This window comes from Equus asinus, chromosome 8, assembly GCF_041296235.1.
Source record: "Equus asinus isolate D_3611 breed Donkey chromosome 8, EquAss-T2T_v2, whole genome shotgun sequence".
NCBI lineage: Eukaryota > Metazoa > Chordata > Mammalia > Perissodactyla > Equidae > Equus > Equus asinus.
The window spans coordinates 45,441,824-45,469,354 of record NC_091797.1 but is presented as its reverse complement, the minus strand read 5'-3'; the positions used below and the strand labels follow the sequence as shown (position 1 = coordinate 45,469,354).

Genomic DNA, 27,531 nt, shown 5'->3' with positions numbered 1-27,531 from the left:
TTTCTAACTCATCAAGTCCAAAGGACTCTGACACCTCTTCCAACTCTTTAACTAGGGAGGAGCTCTCTTTAGAAAAACGCTTGAGACACAAATTTGCAACGTGAGTCAAACGTAAAGGGGATGTTTTCTGAGTTTGACAAACAAGTTAAAGGTTAAAAGCATGAACCATAGACACTGGGAGACAGCTCCTTTCTCCCCGAATTCCCCACAGCGCGGAGGCAGACGAGCTCCCCTGTGGATCTGCCGAGGACAGCGCGCAGGGCGGGGCAGGGACCTACGCGCCAGGAGCGGGGCGGGCTCCAGGCAGCTGGTTTCGCTGAGAGCCCGCCGTCCCGGCTCGGGGACTGCTTGGAGACGCCAAGGCGCCACCAGCAGTCTCGCCAGCCGCCCTCGCGCTCGCACAACAGACAGGTGCTCAAAGCAAATCAGAGAGTGAAAGAAGCAGGCGAGGGAGTCAGAAAATATCATAAAGGAGTCGTCGCTAAAGTTCTGTAGGTGTTCCTTGCCAGCCAGTGCCTAAGCTTCGTGGTCAATACCATGGACAGCGCCCGCGAAAAGACGCAGGGGCGCTTGGACGCCGCTGGCTTCTGGCAGGTCTGGCAGCGCTTTGACGCGGAGGGTGAGTAGAACAAGCCACCTGCACGTTCAGGTGTAGACGTGGCTCCGCGCCCGGTCCCGCTGAAAGGACCTGAAGTTTCCCCTTCCCGTACGTCTTTCCTTGCAGGGAAAGTCGTCTTCCAGCGTTAAGGCAGTATACCTAACCCAGGATACCTGGCAGACGTTTGGTATACTGGAGTTACACATCTAGATACCTTGTGAAAATTCAGTGTGGAAGGAGGGACTTGCCCCACTTCCCAATCTGTGTGTGTGTGCGTGTGTGTAATGATATACCATATATATAATGACAAATATCATTACATATATTTGAGTCTTGTGGGCTGACACTCAGGTATCTGAAGTCAGCCCTCCCTAAATATGCTCATTTTCACTCAGTGACTTTGTGGTATAACCCTCACTCTCTCAAAGGGAGCATGAATTTGATCAACTTTCAAAAAAACACTACCTTCACCCCTCCAAAAAAACTACTTGAAAAGACAATGGAACTACTTAACTTTTGCTTTGTCTTTATTAATAATTAAACTACCATCAAGAAAATATCTGAAGTGTGTGTTTTGACCCTGCAAACTAAGATTCAATACTTACATCTGTTAACTTTTTCCAAGCTTCTAAAATCCTTGGGTTGGATTTTATTCTAAAACTCATGTTTATTTGTGGATTAAAATTCATATTTTAATAGCTTTTCTTTTCCAAATATTCATATAAAACTAGCACAAAGCATTTATTTTTGAATGTGTGTTTATTACTCAAATCCTTGTTTTCTGGAAGTAGATGTGGGCCTTTAGTTACTAGAATAGCAAAGACTAGTACCCATGGGGATTTTATAAATTTCGAGATTAAAAACAAATCTAGATAAATACTAAATGTCACATGTTATTCTATATAAGTGACTATTATTTATGCATATCTTCTTGCATTTAGAAAAAGGTTACATAGAAGAGAAGGAGCTTGATGTTTTCTTTCATCACACGTTGACAAAATTGGGTACCGATGTAAGTACTTGTGCTACTAAGCATTAATTTATGTGTCTATTAGTGAAATACAAGAAGAGTTAAGTCTTATGTTGATTTGTACCTATTAATCCTATCTGACTGCTTTTTTCCTTGTATGCATGTAATTTTTTTCTCTCTCCTAGCAACACAAAGGGATTTAGGCAGGTTTTATGAGGTACAACTGTAGCATTAGACATGCTGGTCACTGACTTTCAGTGTAACATCTGTCATCTACTCAGGGATCTGAACTGTAGATTCAAACAACTCTGTTTTGAACGTTTCCTTGGTTATGTCTCTGCTAATGGATTTAAACCTGAAGATAAGGCAGCTCACTTTGTTCAAAAAGGTGGAAAAGATGTTAAGAGCTTTAAGGTTGTGGGTTTAGTGCATTCGATACTCCTTTGAGAGCAAACCACAAACAAACCATTTAAAATTGTTTCCATTATTCATTTTATTAGAGGAAGTTACAGATTTATTAGGGAATGACAAACCAGGAAATAGCCAACATATCCAGAGCCAAGGTATAAATGTAGACCAATCTATCCAGTGTTCATGTCCCTCCCTGAGAGGCCTTGAGAGATGTAGATTAACTTTTGAAGATCTCTGTACCAACGCAGAGGAAATACACAGAGACACAGCAGCCTGGGGACAGGAGAATGTGGTAAAGACTCCATCAGGGGATGAAGGGAAAGCAGAGTAGCTCTGGAAACAGTCGAATTTAGATTGAATTGTGGAGCTAGTCCATCCCCAGATATAACTGTCTACATGGAAGGATATGAAGCACATCACTCTTTCATGTAGGAGCCCAATGAGGGGTACTAGGAGCTCTGTACTACCAAGGAGAGCTCGGGGAGGGTGTTTTGAGGTGGTGGTGGGGCAGCCAACACAGAATAAAAGAGACTGCCATCTGCCTCCAACAACCACACAGATCTCTTGGTCTCTCTCTGTCTCTCTCTCTCTGCCTGCCTCTCATATTCTGTCTCTCTTTTTATGTCTGTCCCCTCATTTTTATGCCCATTTCCAACTGTTTCTTACCTCTGTGTTTCATGGCTCTCATCTCCCATCGTCTCTTGATTTCCCCCTGACTGCGCTGTCTCTCATCTCTCTGATCTGTATTTCTTATGTCTCTCCATCTCTTTCCGTCTCTCTTCTGTCTCTTTACTTCTTTCTTTTTATCTCCATTCCCCCTGCTTTTCAATGCTTTCTTGTTGTTTCTCCTCTCCCTTTTATTTCACTTTCCCTCTCTCTTTCCTATCTATCTCATCTCTTTGTCCTTCATTTCTTTTCTTTCATCAGTTTCTTTCCTCTTTGCTTCCTTTCTCTTCCTTTATCTCTCTCTGTTTTTCTTTCTTTGCCTTGCTCCCACCGACTGCTGTAAATGGGCTCATGGCATTCCAAAACCCATGAGTCAGATGCCGTTTTGTCAAACGTGACAGGAGTATTTGAGGAAAACAAAAAAATAAAGGCAAAACCATTCAACACTTTGGAATAAACTGGGTGGTCAAAAAACCAAATTCTCAGAGACTTGGAACTTCACACATTTTCAGAAGGCTCCTTGCTTTAGTGATTTACAGAAAAAGAGGAGAAAAGTTGCTGTCAGTTTTGAAACTGAAAGTGTCTTATTTTCTGTCATGGGGTGGGGGCTGGGGCTACTCAAACACAAGGGTCTGCTCTAAGCTGAGGACACTGCAAGCTGTCTTCTGGGGCTTTGGCTAACTTGAGAGGCACCGTTGCCATTAGTGAGAGAGAAGAGGGATGCCCTCTCTTGCAGCTTGACTGTTCTTTCTTTTTTTTTTTTAATTATTTTTTATTGAAGCAGCATTAGTTTATAACATTATATAAATTTCAGGTGTACATAATTATATTTTGATTTCTGTGTAGTTTACATCGTGTTCACCACCTAAAGACTAATTACAATCCATCACAACACTGTGCCTAATCACCCCTGTCACCCTCCTCCCTGCCCGCTTCCCCTGTGGTAACCACCAGTCCAATCTCTGCCTCTGTGTGATTGTTTGCTGTTGTTTTTATCTTCTACTTAAGAGTGAGATCATACAGTATTTGAGTTTTTCCCTCTGACTTATTTTGCTTAGCATAATACCCTCCAGGTCCATCCACGTTGTCACAAATGGCTGGATTTCATCATTTCTTATGGCTGAGTAGTATTCCATTGGGTATATATACCACTTCTTCTTTATCTCTTTGTCCCTTGATGGGCACCTAGGTTGCTTCCAAGTCTTGGCTATTGTGAATAATGCTGCAATCAACATAGGGGCACATGTATCTTTATGCATTCATGTTTTCATGGTCTTTGGATAAATACCCAGGAGCAGAATAGCTGGATTGTATGGTAGTTCCATTCTTAATTTTTTGAGGAATTTCCATACTGTTTTCCATAGTGCCTGTACCACTTTGCACTCCCACCAGCAGTGTATGAGAGTTCCCTTCTCTCCACATGCTCTCCAACATTTGCTTAGCTTGGCTGTTCTTACCATCACCTCTGCCTCAGATCTGGCCCCTCTCACACAAGGGCAGGCATAGTCCTTGGAGGAAAGGGGACAACAAATCTCTCACCGCTGTCCTGTGCAACTGTGTTCAATGCAGGCGTTCCTGAGGCTGGAGGGAAGAGGGTTGGAAGGCTGGGCTTTGGAAATAAAATTCTGACGTGCTTAAGAATTATCTATATTTGTTAAAATGCAGACCCCCAGGTCCCATCCGCTAGGTATTTCAGTACATTTGGAGTCTGCTTAAGATCTTGCATTTTAAGGCACCCTAAATCAGTTTGCATCTCCTTTCACCCTCTGTCCCAGGAAAAAAAAAAACTCCTTGTTGGAGAGGGGATTCTAACATAATCAGGCCAGTCCTGCTGAGCTGTGGCTGTAGCCCCAGGTACCTCTCCTCAGCACTCGGCTAGAGAGAAAGCTTTTGGAGCCAGGGCAATAAGCTGTTTAAACTGTTACCCAAAATTGTATCATGTGCCATGTTCCCCTTCAAAATGCTGAGGCATTACCCTGGGGAGGATGGCTACAGGGACCTTTGCTAAGCACTCCATGCTACCTGGATAACCATGATGAAGGAAACTATTCCTAATTCTGGGCTTTTTCCCTGCTGAGAAATGAGTAGGCCCTAAGCATGTCCTTAACAAGAGGGCAGGACTTCAAAAGTGGAAGCCTTTTAAGTTGAGGGGAAGTCATCATTTGTGACAGCTACTTTTAATCATCAATGCCCTCGCGAGTACAGAACCAGCAGCAGGGAGCCCTCCATGACTGGGCAGCGCCTCACTCTGGTGTCTAGGAGCGGGAAGCAGTTCTTCAGAAGGCTGAATAGCTCTACTCTCCTCCCCTGATTAATGGGTCACAGAGATCTCAGAAAAGGAATTTTAAGGTTTTAACAGCAACCTGCCTACAGGTCGCTCTTGGAGAGGAACCAGCCTGTTTGTAATTACCTGCTCCTCAGAGCCTCTGAGGGAACTGACTTATGGAAAAATCAGCTGCTCTTGCTACTGTTTCTATTACTTGCCCCTCTCACTCTGCCCACCTTTTTCTTTTCAAATGCTCAGAATTGGCCTCTGAACCAGGTCTAGGTCTGGCCCGTGTATCGCAGAGCACCTCTTTCCGTGGCTGTGCACACATTCTTCATGTCCAGATTGCAGCACGTGCTGGGGCTCTTTCAATGCTTCAGAGACAATAAGTCCCTGCTGGGGGTAGAGTCTCAGATAAGGTGGCAGGGTTGGTGCTGACTGAAATTACCACAGAGGGAGCCCTAGGCTCTTTTGCTTTCCATCCAAGGAATAGTCATGGTCTTTGGGGTTAGAGGTCTGAGAGGACAGAAGTCAAGGGTCTGTGCCTTCAAACTGAAGGTGGCATGTACAATCTGGCTCTATCTTCTTTGGCTTCATACTTATTTACTTTGAAATCTAATTTTTCCACAACATGGCCTATGTGAGTTAACTTCTTTTGGAAATGCCCAGCTCACCATAAAGAATCATTTATTCATTCCACAGATACTATATTTTAGAGATATAGAAATGGCAGCTATCCTGGCAGAACTCTTAATCTAGAAGGCCAAGCTGAAACTCAACGTGAAGGCCCATCTTGTTGAGTGATTTCCATCGTGCTTTTCTGTATGGTGCACATATACACCCAAACACACACACACAAACACACACACACACACACACACAATATCTATGGTGCCAAGACCAGGGAGGCTACTCTCTTTCTATTTCGTGGAGTGTCATATGAGGAAACCTGGTTGGCAGGGACATTGGGGTAGTACTAGAGAGAATGAATTTAGCACGACTGATCAAGTCTGGAGTCTTCATCAGAATTCATTCTCCACTGTTGATTCTATATAGCATCTTTGCTTGCAATAACCCTGCAGTTCACTGATGAAGAACAATTTAATGCATAGAATAGGTTGTACCTGGAAGGAAGATGTGACATCTTCCATAATTTAACAATTACTTTATTACTTTCATTTCTTCTTTAATTATTTTTCTCTTCGAATTATTTTTTCCTCAATGAGTCCAAGGAGAAGATTAAGAGAATGAGCTATGGCAAACTAGGGGCCCAGAAGAACTAGACTTTTCACCTAAAATAGATCAAAACCTCTGAGTTCTTGGGAAGAAAGTCTGTATGTTCATTACAATATAATCTTTTGTCAAAACAAAGCATATAATGATGTTCAAATTCATTCTCTCAACACTCTAGTCTCTGAGCTTCTCTTCATTCATATTTTAGGAGCTTACTAGCTACGTCTTTCCTAGTCGAGATTGTGATTAGTGGTTGTTTGTTCAAGAAATCTCCATCACGGTTGTCTCTTCTGCAACATGGTAGGCTTGCTTTAAAAGGCTGAGCGACCTGTTTTCCAGGTTAGACTAACGTAACTATCAGATTGTATGCTCTGAATATTTGATATCCTAACTATATTTTTGGGATCCCAGGGGCTTTAATGTGGTTCTTTCTGGCCTATTGTAGGATGGAGTCATGGAAGAAAATGTGCAGAAGTTGAAACAGCAATTTATGGCTACTCACGATGTCTCTAAAGATGGTTACATACAGATGAAAGAGGTACCTTTCACAACTGTACTTTTCTTAACTGTGCCTTTGTGGGCTATACATTCCTCTGAAAGATAATGAAAATCTTACATTTGATTGGGAAATTAGAACACTCTGCAAGACAGTTGGCCTAGACAACATTTTTGAAGTACTCACCTCTCCTTTTTCATCTGCTTAGTAACACAGAGTGCATGATTCTTCTATTATTTTATTTAGGTCAATCAATATTTATACTTATTTAATAATTGGGGAATTGATAATGCTGGAGGCCTTTAAGTTACTTGATCTAATATTTGTCTCTCTGCACAGTGTCCTGTTCAAATTAACCTTGATATAAGGAAAAACTTACTGACAATAAATGCGTTTAAACTTCAGCATCAGCTCCCACTGGAGGTTAAAAAGATCTATCTCTGAAGATCATTAAAAACAAAATAGACAGCATCTGTCTTTTCTTAAGCTGAACCACATTTATGGATGACCTACTAAAGAAAGGAGCTCTGTTAAGCATGCAGTGCCTTGGATAGGCTGTCTTTAACCTGATCATTCTTCTTTCCAGTTACAAAAAGCTTCACCGTTTAGAAAGGATTTCCACACATATCATGTTATTTTATCCCAACAGTAGCTATTAGAACATAGGCCTGGAGCATTATGCCTATTTTACTGATGAGGAAAGCTGAGTTACTTTCCCAGCATCAATAAGTGGCAGTGGTGTAAGTGTAACTCCACTCACACGTATGGATCTATATAGGTTCATACTGTATAATGTCTCCTTATAAAAAATGGACATGTTCACCAGGAGACTGCCTTTTCAGAAAACTAATAAACTAAACTCTAGATTTATGAGTGTAGATGTTCCCAAACTTTTACTGAAAGGCAAAAATTATATACGTTACCAATAATCTGCATTGTAATTGATGTAAAAATATCAGTGTGTCCATTAATGGAAAGGTATGCGCAAGTGTCAGGCTAGAAATAGTGAAGCACTCATGATGACATGTGCATGGCTGTATTCTCCAGCCCCTAGAATGGAGCACAGCATATAGTGGTGCTCAATAAACATTGGTAGACAATAAATGAATGAATGAAACATGGTAAGTAACTGAAAACTATGTTGTTATCTTACTAATACCAGATAGACAATCTCGAAGCAATTGGGAACTTGGCCACAACTTTGACATCCATGCCAACCATTTTGTCATGGAGTCCTGCAAATGAGCCTAACTGAGGTTGTTTGTAGAAAATCCAATGATGTAGGACTGTGTCAGTTCTAAGGCTTCTTAAAACCTCATGTGGGGCTGGCCCAGTGGCGCAGTGGTTGAGTTCGCACATTCCGCTTCTCAGCAGCCCGGGGTTTGCCGGTTTAGATCCCGGGTGGGGACATGGCACTGCTTGGCACGCCATGCTGTGGTAGGCATCCCACGTATAAAGTGGAGGAAGATGGGCACGATGTTAGCTCAGGGCCAGGCTTCCTCAGCAAAAAAGAGGAGGACTGGCCGTAGTTAGCTCAGGGCTAATCTTCCTCAAAAAAAAAAAAACACAAAAAACCTCATGTGTCTCTGACTTTAAGAGTAGCAGGGTCTCCCCTACCTTCTTCTGTTATAGCATTGACTATTTCACTTATTCCAATTACAGGCAAGTTGTGACATAAAACTGGCCCTAACATTCAAGATTAAGCTAGACATCAATCATTCCTGTTTGGCATACGGCACTGAAGGGATGTATATACAGCACCTCATGAGCATAACATAGCGGTTAAAAGTGAGGGCTTAGGGGCTGGCCCCGTGGCTGAGTGGTTAAGTTTGCGTGCTGTGCTGCAGCAGCCCAGGGTTTCACTGGTTCGGATCCTGGGTACGGACATGGCACCACTCATCAAGCCATGCTGAGGTGGCATCTCACATGCCACAACTAGAAGGACCCACAATTAAAAATATACAACTATGTACCAGGGGGGTTTGGGGAGAAAAAATAAAATATTAAAAAAAAAAAAAGTGAGGGCTTAGTTAAAGTCCTGACTCCACCACTTACTAACTACTTAATTACAGTAAGTTCCGTATCTCTGGGTAGCCCAGTTTCCTTAACTCATAAATAATAACAATGATGTGTTGTGTACCCTAAAGGTTGCTAGGATTAAATGAGCTCGCATATGTAAGCATTTAGAATAATTCATGGCACATGTAAGAATTATTTGCTATTTTTATTTTCTATTATTATTATAGAGTTAAATTCATATAATACTGGAAGTTCTTTAAAAGGTGCCTGAAATATATTAAGCACTAACAAATGTACTATTAAATAATAATGATAATTGTTGTTATTTTGGATTGTAAGCTAATGGAAGGCAAATATGCATAGTGTTTCCTGCCTAATGAGGGTGAAATACTTTTTGAAAGAATCAGTGAATCAGGAGTGACAATCAAGAGCACAGAACTTCAAGTTGGGCTCGCCATCCTGAGAGAGCAAAGACCTTCTGCCCTATAATATGTTCCACCATGCCTTTCACCCAGGGAGTACTGGCCGGTGTCACTGACAGCTATTTCTCCCCATTTCTTTAGCTTTCCAGCATGTTCCTGTCCGAGGATGAAAACTTTCTTCTGCTTTTTCGCCAGGAAACCCCCTTGGACAGCAGTGTGGAGTTTATGCAGGTAAGTATTTGGTTGAGTCTCTATGGAGGATGAGGGTTGAGAAGAGGTCAGAATCCCAGCCACCTGCTCTGGCTGCCACCACTCCTGCCCAGTCCCCAAGGGAGAGCTTCCCACCGAGGACAAGACCAAGCACAGAATCCCTTGGTGATAAAGCAGGGACTTTGGCCCTAAGCCCCAGTATTCTCTCTCAGTGGGCTGACCTAGGCTGCTCCTGAGCTGACAGAGTCCTTTAGCCTGGGCCAGAGGAAGACTTGGACAAGGGACCAGGCAGATACTACGCTGAGGAATGTGATGGGAGAGTAGGCGGGGGACTGTGGAGACTGGCGAGCACGTTTTCCACCTAGAGCCAACAGCCCTGCGGAGCTCCAGTGAATGCTTTTAAGAATGCTGTGTAGACATCTAGACTCTGTGTGAAACTATTTTTAAATATTGGCAACTAATTCTAGTTCTGAAGGTACAGTACAATCAAGACATAACTTATTAGAGTGCCGATCCAGCCAGCAGATCTGTTTGCAATCATTTCACTTGAGTAAAAGCTAAAGGCGGAATTAAATGGCTCCTTTTATCTCTTCATTCAGCCTCTAGGTGTTACTGTCTGTTGGTGAAAAAACACCAGGGAAGGGCAGAGCAGGGTTTCTCCAAAGCCAGAGTGGCCGATTCAAAACAGCTACTGCATCCAGGATGCCATTCTTGAAACAGTTATCAAATCTCCATTTAGGAGATAATAACTTAGCATACCTTTGCACTACTTTGTTTACTTCCTGGCCAAGTGGAAGTCATGTAAAATTGAGCAAGCATATGCATAGTCAATTCACAGAAGAAATCTGAATATGCAGTAAAAATATGCTGATAGCCAAAGAAATACAAATCAAAAACAACTAATTTTTACCAAACTGGTAAAGATTTTAAGAGAATCAACAAAAATATGCAGTGCTGGGGGTGCTGGCCCAGTGGTGCAGTGGTTAAGTTCACGCATTCTGCTTTGTTGGCCCGGGGTTCACCGGTTTGGATCCCAGGTGTGGACCTATGCACTGCTTGTCAAGCCATGCTGGGGTAGATGTCCCACATATAAAGTAGAGGAAGATGGGCATGGATGTTAGCTCACTGCCAGTCTTCCTCAGCAAAAAAAAGGAGGATTGGTGGCAGATGTTAGCTCAAGGCTAATCTTCCTCAAAAAAAATATATATACATATATATAAATGCAGTGCTGGCAAGGAAGCACTGAGATTGTTGCTCGTGCTCTGTTGGGAGGCATGCACATTGGATAACTGTATGGAAAATAATTTTGCAAAAATGTAATCAAGATCTTTTAAAATTTCCTTATCTAGAGTTAATTAAAAAAAACCTCTATCCTTTGACTTAATAGTTATCTTCTCCAGGCTAAGGGTATAATCAGAGACGTAGACAAGTTTTCTGCTCAATGATGTTCATTAAATGTTGCTTATAGTTACTTACAGTTACAATTAAAAATAACATAAATTCCTAACAATGAAAGAAAAATTAGGTAAATTATAATACATTCATATAATTCCTTCATTCCACAAATACTTATAAACACCTGCAATATGCTTATATTCTTCTAGGCATTGAAGGTTCATGAGAGAAAAGCCACATTGCGGAATTTTATGCATCACTAAAGATCAAGTTTTCAAAGAATATCTAATGACTTGGAGGAAACGTATTATAACATTAAGAAACAAAATTGTATATACATTAGGATCTTTGTTTAAAAAATTATTCATCCTGGGGCTGGCCTGGTGGTGAAGTAATTAAGTTTGTGCACTCCCCTTTGGTGGCCCAGGGTTCGCAGGTTCGGATCCTGGGTGCGGACCTAGCACTGCTTGTCAAGCTACGCTGTGGTAACATCCCACTTAAAATAGAGGACGATTGGCACAGGTGTTACCTCAGTGACAATCTTCCTCAAGCAAAAAGAGGAAGGTTGGCAACAAATGTTAGCTCAGGGCCAATCTTCCTCACACACACACACACACACACACACAATTATTCATCCTAACACCTGCATAAATAAGACAATAGGTAAAGACAAGATAAATATTGGTTGTTTTTAAGTGTTAAGATTTCAGATGATTTTCATATTCTTTGTACTTCCGTATTTTCCAATTGTGTGTGAAATTGTAATTATTTACAAATTATTTTAAATGACATTTTCAAAATAATTAATTGAGTTTAAGAATGCTCACAAAAAATTTTAAATAAAAATAATAAATAAACCACTCAAGTACATAGACAATATGACCTCCAAGTCAGTTTTATGTTTATAATAGAGATATGATGGAAAGGAAACACATAGAAATAATAAGTGACTATCTCTGGGGTAGGAATTCTGGAGATTTTGTTTTTTGCTTTTTGTCTTTCATTAATTTTGTACAATGAATATGACAGTTTTATAATCAGAAAAAAAGTATTAGAATGTTAGCCCTTGTGTAGTCTTGAATAATCTTGAGAAATGGGAAAAGGAAATATTATTATGCAGACTTCCTTTTTTTTTGTTTTAACTTATTCCATTTTTTTCTCCTTCCTGTTAGTTTGTCAGTTTCTTCTGTAAAGAAGAGCTTTCCCATTCTTCTTTTTTGAACAAAATTTGTCACAATCTATTACTATCTATACATTTTAGGAAATTCCAAGTTAATATCTTTACATTCCCTCTGAACCACAGGATCTTCAAACCCTCTGGCCCTAACATACGTCTAACAGCTCACATGCCATTACTGTCCAGGATATTAGTTCTATCTTGTTTTCTTTAACCCCCCAAATTTTATGCAGTCAAGATTTATTTAATTTGCCCAAATTTCCCATCGTCTTTGTGCACCATTCCTTTTTGTATCTTAGATTTTCCTTCTTTGTGTTCCTCCTTCTTCCTAGAGTATACCCTTTACTAAGAGTCTGTTGGTAATGAGCTGTTTTGTTTGCCTGGAAATCTCTTCATTTTGCTTTCATTCGTTAAAGATACACATGCATAGTATTCACATAAAACTCTTTGGCTCTCCAATGGCTCAGCTGTAGTAAAATTATAAAATCATTTAGATGGAAAATGTTTAGAGAATAGCATGGAAAAAAGCATGTAAAAACGTTTTTTGTTATTTGAAACTCTCATTCTTAGTTTTAGTCACACCATCAAAGTTAGAATAGACATCACATTTAACTGGATTATTTTCTTAGTCTGGTTAAATTCAGGCAGAAATGTTGGTGACAGAGACAGAAAGCAGTGAAGTTTCTGAACGCTTCTCACCAAACAGCAGCAGCAGCAGCAATATGTCCCACCATTCCCGCAGGGTATGTAGGCAGGGCCATGACCGTGGTCTAGAATTAAGGTCCCTGCTGTTGGTGACTCAAGTAACCCAATCTACGTCTATGGAAAATCTGCCAATTAAAAAAAATGCTTAGCGCTACTTTTTCATTTTACACGGAAGTTAGGGAACTTGCTAAGTTATGAGGCTTGTACATGGAAGAATCAGAGAGGGTCAAAATCAGAGCAAATCAAGATCAGAGACTTAATAAGGAAAGCAGCTCCGTGTTTCCTTAAAAATGTTCAGCTGTTCTGTCTTCCAGTTTAGGAATTGCATCTTCAGCTGGGGCAATGCTGTCTGCAACCAACGAAAGGGTTGGCTGGTCACTGGGAATTACCAGAGATCTTTTATTTCCTTTACCCTGAGCCAGGGCGACACAGGCAAGATTCTTTAGGGGTCTTTTCTGCAGCATAATTTATTTCGGAGACGTTCGTGCTGTCATTAAGGTTATTGCTATTTGGGGTTGTAGACTTATGAGGGAGCTTTAGTTTGATTTCCCACCTTGCATGGGCCCCAGGATTTGTCTCCTGTCTACCATCTATGCAATTTTCTGATAAAGCTGCAGGCTAAGTTGTCAGAGATCAGCAGACATACTTGGGACAGACTTTGGTTTCAGTTATACATGACTTCTCTGGGTTGGTGCTTTCCTATCATGCCTGGCCTCTTAGAAGTCCTCTCACTTTCTTGTCAACTGAGTTATAAATTTAAAGACTTGTCTTTAAAGGATTCTGCATTTTTAGGAATTTAGTACAAAGAAGGTTTCTTAGTTTGCCATCATTGCCCCAAATTGAAGTCCATCCCTTCATAACTTTCTATTTTGAGCTTTCCAAAAGATCTCTTTTAGGGGGTGTGTTGTGGTCCTCCTAAGCGTCTCCAAGTGAATGCAGTGACTCATTTCTAGTGAGTTCTGCCCAAACAATTGCTGGCACCAAAGAAAGCGTAAAGCTCCCTATGCAAACTCTTATTTGCACCCAGTTAAGGGCTGTTTTCAGGTGCTGAACCATAGTAGACAACAGCATAAGTCAACCCCAAATTATCTGAGGATAAATGGATTCACGGCTTTCGTGTATTTCAGATTTGGCGCAAATACGATGCTGACAGCAGTGGCTTTATATCGGCTGCTGAGCTTTCTGTAAGTGTTGCTGGGAACTGTCGCTGGGTGAAGGGTGGTTTGTTCATCGCTGGGAATTTGATACATGTGTATCATGAGTTTGATTTCCATGTTTCCAAGAAACATGGATACAAATCTGTTACTTTTTAAAAAAAACCTTGTTTGTGTTTAGAAGGTTTAGAAAGTACAGGTGACACTGCTTTCTCTGGGAAAGAGACATAATTGAGGATTTTTGACAATTTTTTTTCATTCCTAGAGCTATTCTCTGGGTTCCAGGAGCTCCCTTTAAACATTGACAGCCCTATATTCTTGAATTTATTGCTTGCTAAAGCATTTTGTTTTCTTCTTGAAACAAAACACAATCCTTAAAATAAGGCTTCTTGAGATCTTTGCAGTTTATTTACTCACTATATAAAACGTTACTCTTCTCTGGTGTCACAGAACTTTCTCCGGGATCTCTTCCTCCACCACAAAAAGACCATTTCTGAGGCAAAGCTGGAGGAGTATACTGGCACCATGGTAAGTAACTGAGCTATGTGATCTCCTTGGGGCCAGCTTCCCCGCTGCCTCCCCAAGGCCCAGAAACAGTGTCTGGCACAGAGTAAGCCCTCAATAAGTGTTTGCAGACTAAATGCATGAGAAAACCTTGACGCTGGAAAACATTGGCTAAAATGGAGCTGCTGTAGCCTCTCCGGACGACACTGCATGCATTTGAGAAAGAAAGCTGTTCAGCTGTCCTTGGGGAGACCTGAAAAGTTCAGTCAACATTAGGTCACTAAGCAGCAAGCTAATAACTTCAATGTTAATCAAAGTCACATAGAAGCAAGTAAACATGGACTTAGACAATCAGGACCAAACACACAGGAGCCACCTCTTGCCCTGGAGGATGATTCCTTACACATTTAGTGTGTTGAGGTGGCACAGTTGAGAGTCAGACAGATGGGAAATGTGCGTCCTACCTCTGCCACTTACTTGCTATGACTTTGGGAAATTACCAAGCTTCTCAACTTTATTTACTTCATCCATAAAATGGGGATAATAGTTCCTAGTTACTGTGAGGGCAAAGTGAGTTGATGTGTATGAAGCGCTTTGCAGAGTGTCGAGGACATAATGAGTGCTCGACACGTGTTAGCTCTTGTAGTGGTTGCAATGGTCTTTGTTGTCATTATTTTGCTTGCCCCTCTTGGCATCCATGTCCTAAGTGACCCTGAGGTTATTTCAGTGTCAAAGCTCCTTGGAAAGCAGTGGAGTAGAAGCTGCCTTTGGTGAACTCATCCTCTGTGCTGTTTCAGTACCTAACTTGATGCATTTCTCCCAGTACTAATCAGAAATTTGTATTGAATTGGATTTGGCTTCTCTACCTTTTGTCTCTTCCAAGCCCCTTCTCATCCCCAGGAGTATGCTTCATGCCAATCAAACTCTGTAGGTTTCTTAATTAATAAGCAAAAAATAGCTGGTAAAGGCTTAATTACTGGTAGGCTTGTTACATATATAAAGAGTTCTTGAGTAGACTCACCTTACTGAACCTTCTGGTGAATAGTCGGAGATACATATCACTGAAAAGAGTTTGTAGGTTCCTGGTATAATGTGAACCACTAGGTTGATCTATTTGGGCCTTTAATTGGTGTTTCCAAATACTGCATTATTTCTAACAACTTCTCTGCAGTGTTGGCGTTGTTCATGCTATTTTATGTATCTGGTGGTTGGGCTTAGAAACGGAAGTGACTGAGTCACCACCAAGTTGTATTCTTCATCTCATTTTAAAGATCAGATAACTTGGAAAAGTTAAGTTACCCAGCCAAAGGCAGCAGGTAAATTGGAAGCTGAACTCTCCTGGTTTTCAGCCCTGGATCCTTCCAGCTCTCTGCACTCTTGCTACTCTGAATGCTGCCCCCAGTCAAGGGCATCTGCCCTGGGAAGAAGAAGGTGCTCTTGACCATGATAACGTGCAAATGGCCTAGACAGGAGCAGAGCTGATGCCAACGACAGAATCAAACCCCAGGCCAGGATCTCAATCAAGGAAATAATTTGGCTTCTTACTCTGTTGATCTATTTTAATAGCATGCAAATTGATGTTTGAAATCCTGAGTAAATACGTGCTCAGCCCTAAAAAGTGAAGTGGGAAATTCCCTTGAAGCAGGAAGCAGTTTCCCAGCTACAGGGAAATCTCTAGGTTCCTTCTGGACTAAGTTCCAGTGAAACCGTCTAATAAAATGAATGATATGAAAAAGGAAATTAGACTGAAACTGCCTGAGGGAGAGAATAACAGGGAGATTATTTTTCCAGTTGAGCATTTTTTCAACATTGATTTAGCACGATGTTAGCACTGGCTATTGTTATCTCGATTTTATTAACTTATAAAACGTGCACTATGCAATGAAATGCTTGCATTTAGAATCTCCAGCATGTTTCCAGTATTTCCTTGAATACCTTTGACTCTGAGGGGCTTCCCTCTACCTCCAACTATAACATTAAACCACTATTTTCTGACTTCTTAACATAGCTTAGCTATTTTTTTCCCTACTTTTCTTCTGGTTCTTATTCATCCTTCAAGATTCAGTTAGACATCATCTTGCCCTAGAAAATCTTCCATAAGCTCCCTTTCATAGTGAATCCAAGTACCTCTCCTCTGTGCCCCTATAGTTCCTTGTGTATATCACTGTCTGACTTCATAGCCATCCATTTCATTCATTCCATAAATATTCATTAAATACTTGCTATGCCGCCAGCACTGTTCTGATCACTGTGGATTTAACAGTGAGCAAAACAGACAAAGGAGAGACTGATAATAACGATAAACATAATAAATAATAAATTATATCACATGATAGAGTGTAATGAGTGTCATGGAAAAAATGAAAAAGTAGAACAGAGCAGTGCCAGCGGGGTAGCTAAGATGGGGCATTGAGGAGAAGGTGTAATTTGCAACAGGGTGGTCAGGATAGGCCCTTCGAGAAGGTGAGATTTGAGAAAGGACCGAGGGTGCAGCCAGCACAGAGCCCTTGGGGCAGGCGTGTGCCTGGGATTTTCAAGAACAGGAAGATACCAGTGTGGCTGGAGCAGAGTACGCAAGGATGAGACTAAACAGGGACCAGATCCTGACTGGCTTTTTAGGCCATTGTGAGAACTTGGGGTTTTAGTCTGAGTGAAATGGAGAGTCGCTAGAGGGTTTGAAGCAGAGGATGCCATGATCTGGCTGCTGTGTTGAGAAGAGCCAAAAATGAGCAAGAAGAGAATCAGGAAGACCTGTTAAAAGGTCATTGCTGCCATTTAGGTGAGAGAGGATGGCAGCTTGAATCAGGGTAGGGAAGCAGAAGAGATGAAAACCTGATGTATTTTGAAGATGGGATCAATAGGATTTCTTGATGAATCAGCTGGGAGTCAAGGATGACACTGACATTATTTGTTTATGGATCTTGCACTCTGCTGGCCTGGGACTCCTCAAGGGCCAGGGCAGCATCTTTGTGTTCTCAGCACTCACACATTAGGGGCCTGGCACATTAGGCTGCCTAATATAAACTGTCTGAACTGAGTTTTCAGTTGTTACCTAAGTGCCATCAAGAATAAACCATGACAAGAAAAGTAAAGTTGCCTTTGGGACCCTCCTACCTCCCTTGTTTGTGTCCCTTGCGACCCTCCACCACCATTACAACTCTTGCTCTCTCTTGGGGTGCCTGGTACATTGCATAATGCACATTTCAGCACTGTGCGTAGACTCAACTTTCCTCAAGCAGTGCTCTGTGTTCTGAAATTCTTCCTTTTTTTTCTTTTCTTTCTTTAAACCAGACCCTCCAGGGCAGAGCCAGAAAGAATGCCTGGAAGAGCTCAGCTTGATCCTTTATGGCTCTCACTGGGGTCCTTCATCACAAAGAGAGTCAGCCAGAGGGATCCCCACCAGGCAGTGGGGATGAGCTGTGCTGAGCCCAGGGGGCAGAGATAGACGAGGAAACTGAAGCCCAAGCTGATGATGAGAAGTAGGAGGAGCAGGAAAACCAGGAATGAGGCCTGGAGTGAGGGCTAGAGCCCCAGAGGCAGGTGAGGAGAAAGAGCAGAGCAAATCCAGAAAGGACAATTGAGGCAGGACAATCAGGGCAGGTAGGACAATCAGGGCAAGTAGGACAAGTCTCTGTGGATTTGGAATTCGCATCATTATGTTGGTTTTCTTAAGTTGAGTCTGAGGTATTTTTTCTGGGTGAGAGGTAGGGTCTCAAAGTGGCTCAGTACATCCCCTCCCTAACCAAAACACTCACTCTCCTAATGCTTTTCTCTCAGGTTAGAATATGATCTGGTGAACTAGTTCACACCAAGATGTGAGTTCATTCATTCAACCAATATTTAGGGAGAACCTACCAAGAAAGACATGATCCCTGACCTTATGGAGACTTCCAATTGGGGAAAATATGGTAAAGGGGGAAAAAGAGCCAAAAGCCACTCTGGTCCCTCCCTTTCATCCCCATGGTGCATATCACTGCCATAGAACATCCGCCAGTAAGTAGGAGTTGAGTTCAATTTCGCCTTCAGTCCTTAAGTACAGCAATCTCATCCCGAGATCCAGCTGAAGAAATTTTTGAAGACTTTTCCTGATTTTTCAAAAATAAGATGTATTACAATGAGATAGCAACTCCAGAGCTTCAGCAAAGGCAGGACCAAAAAAGGTAGGTGGACAGAGTTAGTTATATTGTTGTAAGATGTCTTCTCAACTGAGTACATGTGCTATTTTATTTTCATTGAAACATAGCCAGCATCTATTCTAGTGTTGAGCATCTTAATCATAAGAACTGAGTGTCCACTCTGTGCTGAGCCCTGTGCAAAGCACTTTTCAAACATTTCCTTTGATTCTCACAACAACCTTATAAAATAAGTATTTTTTTAATCCTTGTTTTATAAATGAAAAAAGTGAGGATTACAGACTTTAACAGGTCAATATGGTGAGGGTGGAGTGGAAACTCAGACCCAAATCTATCTCTGAAGCCTATTTTTCAACCATAACATTCATGTCTGAAAGTCTAAATGTTATTTAAATTAAATTATTAAAAAGGAAACTTTCAAAAGGCAAACAGTAAAGCTCTACTGAGAGATGAAGAGATGACAATCCTATGAAGCAAATGAAGAGCAAGGTGAGGACAAAGCCTTGTTAGGAGATTAGGATTCTCTTACTATCTTTAAAGATAATACAGGAGCGCTGATAGCCACAACAGAATTTATTACCCAGAAAAACTGATTTTCAGTTTTAAGTCCCTACGTAATCCTAAGAACTGGCATTTTATTAAACACCAAACAGGAAACAAATTAATGAAAGACAAAAGAAAGAAGAAAGGATTTCCACAGAATGGTTCTGGAGATGAGAGGCACACTGATTAAATTGGGGAAGAGAGGAGGAGAAGAGTGAATTGTGGCTGCATAAAGGTCCAGGGGTGACTTCATTCCAACAACCCATTATAAGGGATAGGAACAGGCCTGAAGGAGACATGCAGAGTGTTGCGAAAGTCAGTACTTGGCTGAAAAGATAGTATGCACCTCATGCATCAGCATAGCGGCCTTAGTTGCTCAGGGCTCGTCTCTTCATCGTCTTTAGGTTTAAATGCAAGAAACCTCAAGCTGGCAGCTCTTACAATGGAATGCCCTGAGCTAAAGAAAATCTGGCAATAGGCAGTTTTTGACGGCTTCGAGCTTAGATCCAGAAGCTCAGAGTCCTGTGAAGTAGCTGGGGGGGAATCAGAGTTGTCTTACCCGACTTTTGAGCATGTAGGTTGAGAACGGTCCATTGACCAAGGCTGTCCTGTTATTCTGTGTCTGTTTCGTTGCTAAAATCTTGTGGCTCTTCTGCTCATGTGTGCTGCAGTTAAGCACTCATTTTCATTCCAAACTGTCCTGCGAAGATAGGTCCACGATCAATCAGACTCCAAGTGGCACCTCACTGGTTCTTTATGCACTCAGGTGATAGGTAAGTGTTGAGGAATCTGATGAAAGACTTTCCACCCAAAGATCTGAGTTTGACCACAAGATTAGATGAGTTTAATGAAATTTTGGCCAATCTATTTCATTTTTCTTCCTTAAATTATAGAGGCCACTTATACTTTTCCAATAAACAGATTTGGCAAGTGGATTATAGTTTTCTCTTTTTAAAGACTTTTTACATTTCCCTAGAGACCTTTGGGTGTATTAATTCTCAAAAACTCAACATTCTCATAAAAGACTTCTAGGACCTGAGCTTTAAGCGATACACCACGTGTGAAATCCCCTTACTGCTGCTTTAATGGCTTTTTATTGAGCAATGAACACAGTCATAGCAACACTGTATTAAAGATTTGGGCCCGAGGTTTAGCATTGAATGCTTTACTTAAGAGATGTAACTACTAAATGAATTCAAATTGACCCAATTAAGGATTGGCACATTTGGAAGCTGTCTAAAGCATGAACAATGAATGAGTCAAGGCAGAACATCCAATCAGAAAAGAAAAGTTGAGGTCTGCACACCTTGCCTTATTCTAAATCCTAATTAATGTTCTGGACAAAGAAGGAAACAACTTGTTAACAAAATCCAACTCTGACATCTAATTGAGAGGTGCGGCCAAGACCCAGCAGGGGGAAAGATGAGCTGTCTCAACAGACTATTATTAGATAACATGGAGCTTTTTCAAATGTAAGCTAATACGTGTGGGAAATATTAAGTTCATGTACCTAATTAGAGCATGGAACTTGAAGTATTGTAAAACAACAAATTAAAATCTGAGGCTACGGCAGACAGAGACGTATATGAGGTTAAGCTTGTCTTCATCCTCTACCCTGGTCCTGGGTCTCATCCTTCAGGTCTGGATTGAAATATCTGGGTTCCTAGCTGCTCCTTTGTCTAGGTCTAGGCTTTCTCTTCGCTGATCTGGGCCAAACTGAGTCCATGTCTGGGCTGTGCTGAGATCTCTTATATGTCCACCCTCACTCTTATATGTCCTGGTGATATCAACTAGTCTCACGGTTTTAAATACTAGCTAAAGATGACGACCCCCAATTTATATCTCTGACTCAGACCACTTCTCTGAACTTCTTGGATATACTTGGATGTGTATCTCCACTTGGATGCCCAATATGCCTCTCAAACTGAGCATGTCCAAAATTGAAATCCTGACCTTTCCCCACAAACCTGCTCCATTAGTGAGCTTCCTCATCCCCGTTGATGTGAACTCTACCTTTCAAGTGCTCAAGCCAAAACTCTCAAACTCATCCTTGCTGCTTCTCTCTCTCTCCCACCCCATGTCTAACCAACAAATCCTATTGGCTATATTCAAACTATATCCTGCATTGACCATTTCTTACTGTTCCAAGCCACGATTATTTCTTACCTGGATTATTAAAGTGACTTCTCATTAGATCTCCCTATATTTACTCTTTTCCCCTGCAGTACCTGATAAACACAGCAATCAGAGTGATCTTGTTAAGCTGTGAGTCACATCACATCATTGCTTAGCTCAAAACTTTCTAATGGCTTCTGTCTCTCAGACAAAAAAACCAAAGTTCTTACTCATACCACATACTCACACTCCAAGTCATCACCTCTCTCACCTTATCTCCTTTTATTCACTCTGCTCTCACCACATTGTTAACTAACACACCTTCTGTTACTCTAACATGCCAAGTATGCACTGCCACAGGTCCCTTGCACTTGCCATATCTCTGCCAATATTTTTACCGGGAGTATGGATATGACTTGATCTCTCTTTCAGGCTTTTACTCAAAAGTTTCATCGAAGTTTTCCACTACCATCCTATTTTAAATTGTATCCCTCAACTCACTATTCCATATGCTACTCATTTTTTTTCTCCATAGCATTGAACATGAGTAACTTATGTATGTTATGTTCCAGATGTAACACAGTCAATGTTTTACTTACTTTTCTTTTTTATTATTCATCACCCCTCCAGAAAATCAGCTCCATGAGAGCATGAATCTTTGTTCAATGAACAGAACAGTGGCTGGCACATAGTAGGTACTCAATAAATATTTGTTGAGTGAATGAGTGAATGAATGAATGAATGATGCTACTCACCTGTTTAGGGATCTACAAAAATTCAAACTCCTATTTGTGGCTTTTGAAACCCTGCATCAGCTAGTCTGTCTCTCTCTAACTTATTCTGCTCTACTCCCACAACACCCCTCCTCTGTGGTCACACTCTGTGGGCATCCCATTGCCATCATGTGGATTTCCTGATTGGTGCTTTTGTTCTTACACTTGCTTGCCTCCGGTGTCTTCCTTTCTTCTTCCTGCCTTCTGTCCAAATCCTCTTCCTCCTTCAGGACTTATCGGAAGTCCCATCTCCTTTCTCTGTCTTCTCCAGTATTCTGACACATTGCCCTGTCTCTGTGTCTGAGTGGTCGCAGCGATAATGCTGAATCTTATTTCAGATCTTCACTTTTGCCTCTCCAATTACATTGTAAGCTCCTGAATCATGTACCACCTTGATGATTTTTGAGGATCTCTCATGGTGCCTAACATGTTGTTAGACACATGGTAATTACTCAACACTGAATTATTGATTGGTAAGATGGAGGGTGGCTCTGAATCCTTTTTGAGGTTGTGTATGGCCACAATTTCCAGACTTCTCAAGAAAGAGGATCTCTTTTTAAGTTAAAAAAAAAAGAACTGTTAAGAAATGAATTCCAAGAATATTATTAAATGAAAAAAGCAAGCTGCAAAATAGTATACAGAATGCAGTCCTATTTGTCAAAAAAATGTAGACCTTATATATATATACTATATATATATAGATATTAAATATATATATAATACTACTATTATATTATATGTATAATAAGCTTAAAAGTTTCTGGAAGGATGCACAGGACTGTGAGTGGTAGTTTTCTCTAGAACAGGCATGGGAAGGACTTATATATTGTACTCTTCACTCGGCTGAACCATCATCTCAAATTATCAATTAACAATTCTTTAAAAATTCACAGACTACCTCTCCCACCACGTGACAGTAGTTGTACTTTGGATCTATTGCTTGAGAAAATGTCTACTGACAAGAAGTTACTATTAACCCAGTAATGATTTTAAATGAATTTGCATTTCTCAATCACTATGGCATCTATAAAGATTTGAGAAATTAAGAGAAACACATTATTCAATCTAAGGAGAATGCTGGGTAGCTCCACAATCTCCGAGCAATCTCTTACCTGGGAAGAGACACCACTGGCCTACAGAACTTTGACAAGTTTGTCGGTATTGCATTGTGTTCCATTTCTGGGAGCCTTTACAGAGCCTTTCATGTAGTTAGTACTCAAAAACTTGTGGAACATGAGTTCAAGTCTTGGAAAAGCTGCGGTACACGTGAGAACAGTGGCTAAGGGCCATTCACAACCTCTCAACAATCAGCCCTTCAGAATGGAATCCTGTCCCCCCTCCAACCACCTTCAACTACTGCAGCCCTCCAGGAGTGGATTAATGCCACAAAGGAGGGAACATCTCAGGCCTATATCTCTTGTTTCATATTCAGAGTTAGGGGAAATGTACAGGAAAGGACTATCTGAGCATGAATCCAGTGAATGAAGTGAAAATTGGTGGCCTTAGAGTTGACTCAACTTAGTCATTGTTTCAATTTCTTTAAGAAAATTCAGGGCCCGGTGGCATAGTGGTTAAGTTTGAACACTCTGCTCCAGCAGCCTGGGGTTCATGGGCTCTGATTCCAGGCACAGACCTACACATTGCTCATCAAGCCATGCTGTGGCGGCATCCCACATACAAAATAGAGGAAGATTGGCACGGATGTTACCTCAGGGCCAATCTTCCTCAAGCAAAAAGAGGAAAATTGGCAATGGATATTAGCTCAGGGCCAATCTTCCTTGCCAGAAAAAAAAAAAAAACAAAAAAACAAACCAGAACACTGAGGTCAGAAAGAAATTCATAAAAACAAAGTCTTTTTTGCTTTCCCTGGGAAAGACGGGCAATTAGAAAAGGTAAATACCACATCTCTGGCATAATCTATGACACCAGATATTTTATTTCATAACCAAACATGAAGCAAACCAAATTAACCAAGAGATACCCAGACTCTATAAAGCTGAAAGCTTGGTTTTATGGAAAGAGCTCTGGTGTCAGATATGCTTAGATTCAAATCTTGCTACTTTCTTAGACAAATTACTTTAATCTCTCTAAATGCGCTGTTTCCTCATCTGTGACCTGCAGGTATTTCTTACCTTATAAGAATGTTGTGATGATTAAATGAAATAACATATATAACTCTACAAATGGTTACTATTATAGTTTTAAAATTTAAGAAGACTTTATTTCCCAAACAAATATGCCAAACACTCAAAATTCACCAAAGGTTATACTTCCGAAGACAGACGTGTTTACAGTCAACCTTCTCAGTCACTGAGACCATGAGCCGTTAGGAGACTACTCTTTCCTCTCACTTAGAAACTGGTCAGTCTTTTTTTCATTATCAAATTATTCTTTTTTGTAATCAAATTTTGGGATGATAAAGATCCTAGTAAATTCAAATAACTGAATTAGTTACCAGCTACTAATTTAATGTTTCAGAATGGCTTTTTGGTGGAAGATACGCTTGTGCGGGTTGCAGTGAACTTGCATACGATACAGTGTTATGGTGTGTAGGTGTTACCTAATTTGGGTGCTCTGAATACCACTGTTTAGTAGCCAAATAGCATCCCTTGAGAAGATGCTCACCATCAATTACTCAGGGGAAAAGTTCAAGGGCAGGTGCCACTGAGATCCCTGGACCACCAAGAACCCGCTTCTGCCATCAGCCACACTGGAACTTGCTCTGAAGGATTTTGTTTGCTGACTTTATCAGGAAAAGTGCTGAGCATCACTCTCATTCCCCTTCATCTGCTTTGACAAAGTCATGAAATCATTTTTCAGCTTTCAGAGCTGGATGGGATCTAGGATCTCATCTAGTCAGTGGTTATCAAACTGTAGGGTTCCAAGAAATCCTCAGGTTCAGAGGCAGTACTTCAGGAGTGAGAGGGAGCCCAGAGGATTACACTCCAGACCATTCTCACTCACTACTTGTGCAGCTCCATTTCTTTGTTTTACACAATCAAGTATCATACAAAATTTCATTTGAAAGTCATCAGAAGGGTTCTGCTAACAAGGAAAGCTTTTTAAAAAATTTTTGTTTATTTATTTATTTATTTTGGTTAGGAAGATTTGCCCTGAGCTAACATCCATTGTCAATCCTCCTCTCTTTTCACTTGAGGAGGATTAGCCCTGAGCTAACATCTGTGCCAATCTTCTTTTTTCTTCTTCTCCCCAAAGCCCCCCAGTACATAGTTGTATATCCTAGTTGTGAGTGCCTCTGGTTGTGCTATGTGGGATGTCACCTCAGCATGGTCTGATGAGTGGTGCCACGTTGGCTTCCAGGATCTGAACCCGTGAAACCCTGGGCCACCGAAGCAGAGTGTGTGGACTTAACCACTCGGCCATGGGGCCAGCCCCTGATAAGGAAAGTTTTTAAATCATGGACACACAGTTACAGATGAAGAAGATGCACCTGAAGAGATAATATGTCTTGCCTAATGCCACACAAGGTCTGATTTCTGGTCTGGTGTAACAGGCATGTCCCAAGCTTCCTTCATTATGCATATTTCTTATCACCGTAGAGGTCCTAGTAAACTTGAAGAGCAGATACGAGGGAAGGCACGTATCACTCACATATGTGTACACACACGGGGGTGGGGTGGGGTGGGGTGGGGGGAATTCAGGAAGTATTTGTTTTTTCTGATTTTGATTCTTAATTTGCTAACGGGTAGAAGCATAATTTACCACACTGGTGTTCAGTTCTTCCCCAAGATAATTTCCAGCAAAGGGCTTTTTTCCCCTTCGATTAACTTTGCACGGCAACAGAGATGGCTCTTTCAAATTGAGTCACTACTTGCTTAAACCTCAAGATAATCTAGCTCTCTATTAAGACAGAACCTCTTATAATGAATCAGAATAATTTAAATAGCCTCTTTGAATAATGCTAAGTATCTCCACAAAAGGAAAAGCTCAGCCTCTTAGATTTCTCAGTCATCTTTGTCCAACACAAACTCTTCTACAAAAATGGCATCAAGGTGGGCAAGGATAGGAAAGTGGTTTATAAGACCTCATGGTGGAGGGGAGGAATCGAGGTCCCTGGGCACCATGCTCCAACTGGTTTCCAGGGTGATGCCTCTTGACCACTCACTTGCTGTTACCTTATTGGTATTCATTGTTGAAGTCTGTGATGAATTCAGAATCCATACTCTTAGCTTTTGCTAGTCCATCGGGAGGTATAGGCTAGTCCAACAGCCGTCTTTTAACTCTTGCTAGATGCAGACCATTAATCTTCTGCCACATCCTCCTCAGTGACCCACCCCCACCCTCTGTTCCTGCAACATCACATACTGTCACAGCTGGCCCCATGGGAGGTCCACTGGCCATTGACTCAGCATCCAAACCCTTGGGTGCTCAGAGTGTCCTAGGAAAGCTAAGCCACAGCAACTCTCTCCACTCAGTGTTGTCCTTCCTGAACTCTTCTCCCTCCGAGATCCCCTTTCCAGCAGAGTTAGGTCACACATCTGTCTAGTTTACTCTCCTATCTCTGTCTTTCCCTCTTTTCTTCCTACAATCCTCTGAGGCCTAGAGAGGGCAGGCTTTCCCCTATATCATATCTACCTCGCTACTTTTGCCTTCATGGAAAAATGATATTTCTTTTATACTCCATAAAGAGTATAAGTCATCCTTAGCCAATTTAGACAAATGTATAATTGGAAGGGCAAAAGAGAAAAGCGCTTTAATAACTTTCAAAATGAATTTGTGTTACAAGTATTTCTTACAATCATTTTCCCTTCTACATTCCAGATGAAGATCTTTGACAAAAATAAAGATGGTCGGTTGGATCTTAATGACTTGGCCAGGTGAGTAGCATGGAAATGGTGTCATAGATACAGAAATTCCTTCATAGGGGTTTGACGACAGCACACATTTCTTTTTGAAAGGCAGAGATTCAGTCTCACCTGAAATCCTGAAGACTAGGCACATATTACCAAATTAACCACAGTGGTTCTGAATCTTTTGGGGTAACAGATCCCTTTATGGAGATAATGAAAGGTCTCCCCCCCCCCAAATATGCAATGCACAAAATTTTCATCAAATTTTATGGATAGGTCATGGGCCAGCCCTGCCCTCAAAGTTCAGACATTCATAGTCCCACACAGGGACCCAATGACAAAAAAAAGTCCCAAGTCCCATTCACTGGCTCTAGGAATACTGAGCAGTTAGTTCAGGACAGAGGTCAACTGAGCTAGATTCCAGCTGCACTCTCTGGTCTTTGAGTGTTGGCCTATCCTCCACGGGGCACCAAGCACCTGGAGGCTAGAAGTGGAGGAGAGGATGGCGGTGGAAGTGACCTAGTATCTGCAAAAATGCTGTCAGTTTGGTGTTATGACACTTGACGGGCATGACAGCATGTTTTGTGAAGGCCAGCTGACCTCCAAACAACCTGTGATTGTCCATAAAAAGAAAAAAGAGATTTTGAATAGATGGACAGGGTTGAAATCATTGCATCCAGAATACACGGATCTAACTCTTATGGGGGAGCAGCTATAACACCAGGACCTCAGGATCAGGCTGGAGGGCAATTGTAGACTGACAGTGACAGAGGAAGGCAGCTACAGGCTGAAGGGCAGAAGTAGGTTTAGCCGGGAGAGAGAAAGTCCAAGGACTGAGGGTGAGTTTTCAATGACAGGGAGTTAACTTATCCACTAAGCGTGGATATTAACCTGAATTCAGAATCACCAAATCCTGTACCAGCCCCCTCC

General features: G+C 41.4%; 1 protein-coding gene across 1 annotated transcript in view; it reads left to right on the top strand.

Annotated features, from left to right (window-relative positions):
* The first annotated feature begins 252 nt into the window (after positions 1-252).
* SCGN (secretagogin, EF-hand calcium binding protein) overlaps positions 253-27,531 on the top strand; it is a 46,337-nt gene continuing 19,058 nt past the window's right edge. The window contains exons 1-7 of the mRNA XM_014851588.3: positions 253-619; positions 1,540-1,610; positions 6,590-6,682; positions 9,223-9,312; positions 13,696-13,752; positions 14,173-14,250; positions 26,573-26,628. Coding sequence (XP_014707074.1) covers positions 538-619; positions 1,540-1,610; positions 6,590-6,682; positions 9,223-9,312; positions 13,696-13,752; positions 14,173-14,250; positions 26,573-26,628 — 527 coding nt within the window. The 5' untranslated portion in view covers positions 253-537. The remainder of the gene's footprint in view (positions 620-1,539; positions 1,611-6,589; positions 6,683-9,222; positions 9,313-13,695; positions 13,753-14,172; positions 14,251-26,572; positions 26,629-27,531) is intronic.